The 9,580-nt window shown below is 37.3% G+C and overlaps 1 protein-coding gene and 2 pseudogenes across 1 annotated transcript; 1 reads left to right on the forward strand and 2 right to left on the reverse strand.

Annotated features, from left to right (window-relative positions):
• Window positions 1-1,142: 1,142 nt before the first annotated feature.
• Window positions 1,143-3,634, reverse strand: LOC120152195 (ras-related protein RABA5c-like). The gene is made up of 2 exons (XM_039164466.1): window positions 3,176-3,634; window positions 1,143-1,585 (listed from the first exon to the last, which is right to left on the reverse strand). The coding sequence occupies exons 1-2, from the start codon at window positions 3,513-3,515 to the stop codon at window positions 1,275-1,277; spliced, it is 651 nt and encodes a 216-aa protein (XP_039020397.1). The 5' UTR covers window positions 3,516-3,634; the 3' UTR covers window positions 1,143-1,274.
• Window positions 3,635-5,707: 2,073 nt separating this feature from the next.
• On the forward strand, window positions 5,708-6,542 carry LOC120152334 (annotated as a pseudogene).
• Window positions 6,541-9,370, reverse strand: LOC120152239 (annotated as a pseudogene).
• Window positions 9,371-9,580: the final 210 nt, after the last annotated feature.

The raw sequence follows: 9,580 nt of genomic DNA on the forward strand, positions 1-9,580 counted from the left end.
TTTATACAAGTCTTGAAACCTACCAACCAGACCATGCTTCATATTTATTTGAGACCACTAAATAAAATAATCATAAACTGTCCTTTGTAGTCAATAGCCATTTAATTGCAACCAAGGACATGATGATTCATTTCTTAAAATTGTTATCTGCTATAAATTTAGAAAAAAATATAAATAAATAATTTTGAACATTAATTATTGGAGTCTATATTATTTATGTGAAGATAAAATTGGATTTTTCATGGACTATATTATAAGGTTGGTGGAACAGTGAGTGTACATCTCGAACCAAACATGGAACTTTTAGTGTTCGATTTCAACTAGAAATCTAGAATTGGTTGCTGGGCTATGAGTCTATGACAATGGCAGACTACAAAGACTCAAATGTAAGTGTTTGTGTTCAGTTTCTCACTTACCTTTCAAGAGACTTATTGCTTTCTATCTAATCCACGCAAAAAAGATAAGGGAAAACTACGTATTTAGAACCTAAATTATTAATTTTAATCTGTTTTAGTATCTAAGCTTTTAATTTTTCCAAAATAATACCTAATAATAAAATAAAAACTAAACTTTAAGTATGATTTTGAAAGAAATTAAAAATTTAAGTATTAAAATAGATCAATATTAATAATATAAGTACTAAATACATAGTTTACCCAAAAAAATAACATAATTGTTGACTTGTAGATAGATTCTTTTGACCCAACTACTAAATTTCTTTTTAACTTTTTGCAATGACATTGATTTAAAAATGGTTAAATATCAATAGTCCTTGAACTACGTGTAAGTTATAAATATAATTTATTTATTTATTTATTTTATTTTGATTAACTTTATTCCTTATATATTGAAATTTTAGTCTTAATTCAAATTATATAGAAACGATGTGAATAAATTATAAAAATTAAAAATAATTTGATCAGAGAACACGATGTATAATGTATTTAATTTAATGTATTTAAAAGTTACTATTTAAAATAAAATTAAAATATCAAACGTTGGAAATTACATGAATTGATAAAATAAATTAATAAAAAAACTCAAAACAAAATTAGATTGTATTGAAGCATTATGGAATATATGGGTAAGGCCTCATCGTTGCCGAAAATCCAATATCCAATTTTATCTTCGCAAAGGCAACATTTTTTTTATAAAAATATAAACTTTCCATCCAGCACATATAAATATCAGATGACAAATGCAGTCATTATTTTATGACTATAACAAGACCCCCCAGGAAAAAAAAATTATATTGAGAAGCTCCAAGACTGAGATCATCTTGCACAGCACGAGATACCCTCCTTGGATGGGTTCGCACCGTCCTTGAGTGTGACTCGATTCGCGGACAACTCGCCTTTGTACGCGTCGGAGTTGAGGGCTTTCCGGCTTACATTAGTGTAGATTTCCCCGATGACGATCTCGAAAGCAGTCTGAACGTTGGTAGACTCGAGGGCGGATGTCTCCATGAAGAACAAGCCTTCTTCTTCTGCGAGGCTCTTGCCTTCCTCCACGCTTACTTCTCTAATGTTCTCCAAATCACATTTGTTCCCTACCAGCATTCTTGTCACAGTAGTATCACAATGAGCTGCAAGATTAAAAATTGCAATCGAGGGTAAAAAAACTGTCTCTAGAAAACGTAAACTTTGCAAATTTACCAGGAAAACACAGTAGTTTCCACTTTCTATTAGTTCATCTTTTTCCTGTACAAGGAAGGACAATGGCAGTGGGGCAGCAGCCGAGAAAGGTGTACTAACTTTTTGCAGAGAATCTGGAGAAGAGTTTTTTCAAAATAAAAAAAAATGTTGAACCGAACATCTGCAAATTTAGACAGTTTAAGGATGTCTGCATGAACTAACCCAGTTAAAAGCTCAAGTCCGAGTAAGGGACATTCGTCGATGCACGAACAGACCCCACCAAAATGCAAAGGTTCACACTCTCAAAAGGAGAAATAATGGTGATTTGGTGACCGTAACGCGTTTTCCTTCCCCATAAAAAGAAAAGGAAAAGCAGCTGAACATTAAAAAAATTAAACTAGACTTTTCATCACTCAACTTTGATCATGTTCCTATCCTGGTCACTAAACTTTTTAATTGTTCCATTTTTGTTCACTAAAAAATAACAAGATGATTCGCCGTGTTTTTTTCTTGACCAATTCTAAATATAATCCTAACCTTACGTAAATGAGAGGGGAAGGCTCCTATTGGGTATAAACCTAATAACCTAAGAAAATTTGAGGGAACGAAGATGAGCAGCTTGACCAAATGTGCTTGCTCATGCGCCATGTTTTTCATTTTTTTCAGTTCACTCTTTAAAAACTCCTAAAGTTTTATATCCACCTCACACTGTCGTTAACTTTGCCGTTCTACAGTATTTTCTATGACCACTCCAGATACTAACAAAGTCGAATCATCAACCTCTACTATTCTATAAGTTTATGTTTTCCAAACTCACTTCAAAACTTGCAAAACTTTAACTAAAAATCCCAAAAAAAAACCAATTTTGATCTACAATTTTAATCATTTGATCATTGTAAAAATCAGGATATATTGCTAGTCTCCTTCTTCTTCACATTTCTACCATTGGGATTTCGAAGATGTTTCGGCATCCGAATGTTAAAAGAAATCCAAAAATTTGGGTTACAAATTGGGGAAGAAAGATTTCAGGGATATTTTCACAAATTTAAAACAAAATTTTAGGGTCTTTTATAATTTTTAAAACATGGATACTATAATAGTAATGATCAAATTGAAATATCTTAAAATTTAATGATCAAAACATCAAAGTGGAATAATAAAATTTATAGTTTAACCAAAAAAGTCTGCAACAGTCGGAAGTCAAAAATACTTAAAACCCTAGCAACTACATGCCAGAAACAATGAGTATGCATCGAGAACATTTTGATTTTCTTTCATCCTCAGATGGATCTGCATTTTCTGACCGTGAGAAAAAAGATCTGTTTTTTTTATCAACAGCAGCTGAGTTTCTCTATGATTGCTAAAAGCGACAATGTGTCCAGAAAATCCAATTCCACATTATTGCTATGCCAAAAAGGATAATAAAACTATAAATTTCATCTCTTAAAAAAACCCAAATACTTTTCCATATCAAATCACATAACAAATCAATAATCCAAAAAAAAAAGGGGAAAGAAGATGATCAAGAAAGAAAGACTTACTGGTAAGTTCATCAAGCCAGCGTTTAATGCTGTCGAAGCTGCTACGCCTACTGATATCATAAACAATAAGAGCACCAACAGCGCCTCTATAGTAAGCAGAAGTAACAGCTCTGAACCTTTCTTGACCAGCAGTGTCCCAGATCTGTGCTTTAATTTCCTTGCCATCAATCTCCACACATTGGGTCTGGAACTCTACTCCGATTGTTGCCTTTGAGTTGTTGTCGAACTCGTTCCTTGCGAAACGCGACAAAAGGTTCGATTTTCCCACGGCCGAGTCGCCGATCAGCACGATCTTGAACAAGTACTCCTCGCCTCCTCCCTCTTCTTCATGCCCACCCATGTCTCTGCTATGAAAAACAAAAGTGGTGTTGGTTGTCTGAATATGGATCGTTAAAGTGTGGTTCTTTAAAGCTGGGAAGTAGTAGGAAAATGGTGGCCACGGACAAGGGTGCGTGATTGGCGGGGTTTTGATGCAATTTGCGGCGATATTTGTTCTGATTTTTGGGCTTTGAACAGAGAGTGGGGGTTATGTGGGCTTTGGGTTAAGTGGATTTACTGAATATTGGGTGAAGTTATTACAACCTTTTTTCCATGTTGCCAAAAAAGGGCAATTTGAGTCGAAATCAACCATGTGAGTCTGTTTGCTAGGGATCATGTGTAAACCTCGCACACACACTACACGGATATCATGCAAGGCACCACGATACCTTTCGTTTTCTCTCTTCTGTTTATAGTTGGAGATTTTTAATTTAATGCGAGCCCTCTCTCTCACATTTACTAAGGCAACTTCGCTTCATATTCAAGATTATATGTCGAGTTGGATCTTGACCATGATCAATCATGATTTAATATAATTCATAATTTGGATGAAAATAAAAAATAATTAAATAAAATGTTAATCTATTCAATTATTCCCATCGTCGTTATAGCCAATCAGGCGCTGCAAGTGAGCCTTAACTTTCAACAAAAATGGCTGCAACTGTGCAATCATTGTGCAGCGGAGCCGAAAACCGGAATAACATTTGTTCAATCATTTGGCTGACACTAGGAATTGAAATGCTGTATATATAGTGATGAAAATAGCTCTTTTCCAATGTCGTTTTAGTGGAAAATGATTATATTCCAATTTGTAAAAGGAGGAAAATGGTTTTTAGTTTGTTATCCCATGAAGCACCTAAACAGATTCTTATTAGCTTATGAAAGCTGAAGATTCCCTGTTTGGTTCCCGACAATCATTATTATAAATCGAGCATCTGAACACATTCATGAAGAGAACAAAAAGATACGGGGAAAGAGGATCCCCTGCCTCACTCCTCTAGCCCCTTTGAAGTACGCCACTAAAGTGCCATTGAGCGAAACGGAAAACCCATTGCTTCAAGGATAGTAATAAGAACAAATTTCCAACTGACACTATCAAACGCTTTTTGTAAGTCCACTTTCAAGGCACATCTAGGAGACATAGACCGTCTCCCATAACCGGCTACCAATTCTTGAGCCAATAACGTGTTATCCACAATACTACGCCCCTTAACAAAAGTAGACTGACTTGGGAGGATTATATTAGGGAAAACCACCGCTAGTCTATCCACCAAAATCCTGGTCACCGCCTTATACTCCGCTGAACAACAAGAAATAGGCCAAAACTCCTGCACTCGGCAAGCATTTGAAGACTTGGTAATAAGGACAAGGGACGTAGAATTAAAAGACGGCAGAACTGAATTTGTCTAAAAAAAACCACTTCACAGCAGCCCTACAATCCTCCCCCACAATGGACTAAGTCTCCTTAAAGAAGAAAGGAGAGTAGCCATCCGGACCCGGGGCCTTGTCATTACCTTGCTTAAAGAAAGCCTCCTTCACTTCCACATCTGAAATGGGTCTCGACAACATATCAGCAGCCCCTTCAGGAAGGGAATAGTTAAGAAGAACCCTCAGAAAACTCACATCACACTCATCAACATTTGCATCAGCCTTCCCAATAATACCAAGGTCACTTTGCTTCAAGGATTAGTTTCTTTTCATTTTAAAAAATTGTATGTAACTTGGATCGATCTTTAAAAACAAAAAAGTGATCTTTAGCTATAAATTAAGATATTTCTTGAACATTTGCATTTAGAAAATCTATTTACACAAGTTTTTGTCTGGAATACAAGCAAGTTGAAATCGGTTTACTCATGCCACTCCAAGTTGGATATACTAAATTAGTTCACATATTTTTTGGGACTTTATTGGAAGGCTCAAAAGTTCAGAGATTAGTTTTGGATTTAAATTTTTTTAATATGTTGATAACACACTCTACAATGTAGTTGTTTGAACCGATATCCATTAATAAAAACATTATTTCAGTAAATATAAATGGTACTCATTACCAAATTACCATGCACTTCGTCAATGGACTTTAAATATAAACTGGTAAAGACTTTCTAGAAACAATGGTCCATGTTCTCCACTAGTAATTTTTGTTGGGATAGTCGTAGAGATGCAAGGAGTCAAGAATATCTGCATCTTGATTTCCCACTTCTCCATCATCTCCACCACAAATGGCAATATTAATGAGAGCCCTACACTAAGGATTGCATCAAGTTTGCAGGAAAGAATCATGAATTTGTATTATCTACTTCTTATTTCATTGTTTCTAAGCAGTTGCAGAGCTGATCCTTTGGGGAATTTTTGCAGCCAAAACACCAACATAAGAAGCAGTCGCCAGATTTCTGTCAACATCTGTCGCTTGTTAGCCAAAGTGGTCTCGAAAACTGCCTTAACCGGCCGGTTATGTCACAACTTCCTCTGGTAAGGGCTCTGATAAAGTCTATGGTCTAGCTCAATGCAGAGAGATGTTAGCAGCAAAGACTGTTCGAGTTGCATACAAGATGCGGTGAAGGAGATACGCCAACGCTGTCCAAATCAAGCCGATGTGAGGATTTGGTATGACTATTGCTTTCTAAGGTACAGCCAAGACGGTTTCGTTGGAAAAGTTGACACCTCGTTCGGAATATTTTACTTCAATGTTGAAAACGTCTTGCACCCTCAAAGTTTCAACAAAGAACTTGGAGCTCTGATGGATACAATAAGATCGGAAGCTGTCGTGCCGAAGAATGAAGGGCTCGGAAAAGGAAAAACCGGATTGTCGCGTTCGTGACCCTTTATGCATTGGTGCAGTGCACAAGGGGCCTGTCCCAGATAGATTGTGTGCAATGCCTAGCAATCGCAGTCGGTAATTTCCCGAACTTCTGTAACAACAGGAAAGGTTGTTGGGTCCTATCCATTTTTCTTCCCACTAGGTTCAAACAACGGCACTTCAGTTGGCAAAACAAAGGTCATAGTTCGCCATTATATTTTGAAAACAGTCAGTTTTGTTTCAAAGGATTAGTTTCTTTTCATTAAATAAACTGTGTAATTGGGATCAAATAAGAGTGACCTTTAGCTATAAATTAAGATATTTCTTGTATGCTGCATTTAGTATATCTGTGTACACAAGTTTTTCTTTGTCTGGAATACAAGGAAGTTGAAACTGGTCTCGATTTTTATGAACTATATAATATGCACTCTTCGATTTTAGTTGTTGGCTTTGCCATGATTTCTGGGAAAAGGAATTGAATCTCTGATGTCAGTGAGGCCAGTGGTAAGGAGAACCATCAGGTAAAACTGTAGGCTGAATCCCGAGTGCTTGGCCGTTCCGTGCCTGCGAAGATCTAGGTACCAATCATACTGATCTCTTGACAAGTCAAATTCCTTGATCCTGAAGTCAGAAAACCGTTTCCTAAAATAAAATATTTGTCTTTGAATCCAGAAGTTCCTAAATTTTGCAGTAGACTAACAACGATGGCATTACCTTGTACTTAGCATGTCAAAGCGCTCTTCATTTTGGCTCCCTGTTATCACAGTTCCAATTTATCCAACTTTATAACCATTCTAAGCCAGGAGGTCCAGGACACATTTGTTGGTGCCTGAAGATATATGTTTCGAATTTTCTTTGCCTCTTAATAAAATTTAGACTTACCTTGGGTGCAACCATCTCAAAGGCTGCAACAGTTGTTCCATCATCGTTCAAGCATACATAAAATGGCTTAACTGCTTTCGGATAATCGTAAATAATTACAGGCCTCTTATAGTGATCATCAGCCAAGTAGCTGCCATATGAGTAAATGGATAGTAAGAACCAAACTAACATGAAAAGTCTTTTCTATCTGACGCTTTTGCATTTGGCATGAGTAGGTTAATAGTTGCATAATACATACCTCAGATGCTCGGCTGTTAGAGGGACACCCCACTGAAGTTGTGCTTCAAAAGCCTTATCTGGTACCTAACGTTAAAGAACGGAATTAAAACAGTCAGTCAGATCAAAGTTGATGTAGATATGGTTGAAATGTTAGGTGGCCTAATCTATGTAATCCGAGCTTGTTTACCTTTCTCAAAATCTCCACTGCTTCTCTATAGGAAATCTTGTCAAAAGAACTTGTTGTCATGTATTCGAGACGATGAGTAATAGTTTTGTCAATTCTTCTCGAGACAAACTTCATATCTTCTGAACAGTTAACTAATATCCATCTGCAAAGGAATTTGAAATAGTCCTCTGCACATTTCATAGAGTCCTGGAAGCTCCAATGGAAAATAATAGAACTGAGATCTTAATTTATGAAAACTCATTCAAGATGAATACGTAATAAATATGTTGTTGTTCGGATATATTCACATGTAAGCATGAAAATCACTGCAGTTTCATCACCAAAGATATAAATTACATAGCATACTTGAGCCTTGAGTAGGCAAATTCTTACCTCTAACTGTGAAAAAGCCATTTCGACCTCAACAGTCTACATTTCAGCAACATGTCTGGGGGACACTGTTATATCGGCTCGAAATCTTGGTCCGAGCGAGTAAACATGTCCGATCGCACATGCATAGCTCTACAGGTGAAGGCGACCAGAAACAGTTAAATAACTCTGGCGACCAAAGAAATCTTCATCGAACTTCACCGAGTCAGGCTTCACTGCAGTTACTGGTTTCAATTTTTCTCTTGCTTCAATCTGCTGAGCTAATTCATTCGTTTTCTGCAAATCCTGAAGACCAACAAGAAGTGCTTCTTTATTGCTGTCACTTCGCTGGAGTAGTTCAACTACACTCGACTTCTCCTTTATAGCAGCCTTAACAATTTCAAGGCTAACAGTATTGGCATCACTAACACCGAGTGTCTCCTCTTTCTTGCTTGTTTTTCCCGGAAGAGTTGTAACCTGAAACTTTTCACTGAACCCTTCAGCATCAGTAGTTGTGATGATTGGCATTTGCACATGTAAAAAATCATGGTTCCAAAAGAATGTGTGGGATGCAAAATCTAGGGTGCTTCGAATTCGAGTGACGGATGATACCTGTAATGAAAAGCATATATAAAAGAACATATTCGATTCAGTTTCAAGGTAATTTTGCTATGACACAAAGTCCAAAAGTAGCAATGGATGCTGAGAATAGTACCGTTGTTGTCCTGGGACGAATATGAGGATAATCCCTTAAAGAATCAAGGGGTAATCTTTTCCTGGACAAAGGGTACTTATCCTGCTCAACTTTTCCAACATGAAGAATTTTTTCTGCTTTAAGCTCAATTGTTTGTTTTCCATTTGATGAAGCTTTTTGCAGAACACCCTGGGCTAATATACATGTTCCAGTCGATAGAATTTGGCCTGCTGACATTGGAGCTTTAGTTGAATCTATCGAGACCTGGTCGAGAAATTTCCATACCAATTAGAAACATCTGAGTAATCTCTTTATTTAGAAAAATGGAAAAAAAAAGAATACCTGGAGAGTTGAAACGCAAGAGCCGTCGTTAATCAGTAGAAACAATGTGGAAGAAGGTGATGGTTTAGGAATCAAAGACTCGAGCTTTTCTCGAACAGATGGGGAGCTATCAGGACCACACAAAATCCTGATAATGGTCCTGAAACAGGGGATTCGGGACTCAAGAATCTCCAAACAGGGTAGTCCTTTACGCTCCGGCGAAGCAGGGGAAGCATCTGGTGGCAATGGAGCAGGGTGGTTCTTCACCTCCTTGGAAGATTTAACCCACCCACCAACCACCACCGTCTTACCAACCAACCCCATATCGCCGCCATCACTACTTTCCAAGACGGTTTTCAACATCACCCGATTCGAGTACATCGAAGGCGTCAAATTGGAGCCGGCAGCCTTCTGTTCTTGAGACTCCATCTTCTGTTCTGAAATGGGAATGGACAAAAAGAGCTGAAACAGGAAGGAAAATGAAGGGAACTAAGTGTTTGCAATGATGGATGATTGGCAACGGCATGGCTTGCCGGATGATGCTATATATTGAGAGAGAAAGAGGGCTGTTTTTGCTTGACAAGCAAGAGAAGGGAAGGAAAGAAAAGGGATTGTTTGGGTGGATTGACAAGTTTTCTT

This window comes from Hibiscus syriacus, unplaced genomic scaffold (genome assembly GCF_006381635.1).
Source record: "Hibiscus syriacus cultivar Baekdansim isolate YM2019G1 unplaced genomic scaffold, ASM638163v2 tig00111088_pilon, whole genome shotgun sequence".
In the NCBI taxonomy this organism is placed as follows: Eukaryota; Viridiplantae; Streptophyta; class Magnoliopsida; order Malvales; family Malvaceae; genus Hibiscus; species Hibiscus syriacus.

Coding starts and splice junctions, on each gene's coding strand:
- LOC120152195 (XM_039164466.1), bottom strand. CDS start 3,515: ATGGGTGGGCATGAAGAAGAGGGAGGAGGCGAGGAGTACTTGTTCAAG. Junction 1,586..3,175: donor CTGGCTTGATGAACTTACCA/GTAAGTCTTTCT, acceptor TTAATCTTGCAG/CTCATTGTGATACTACTGTG.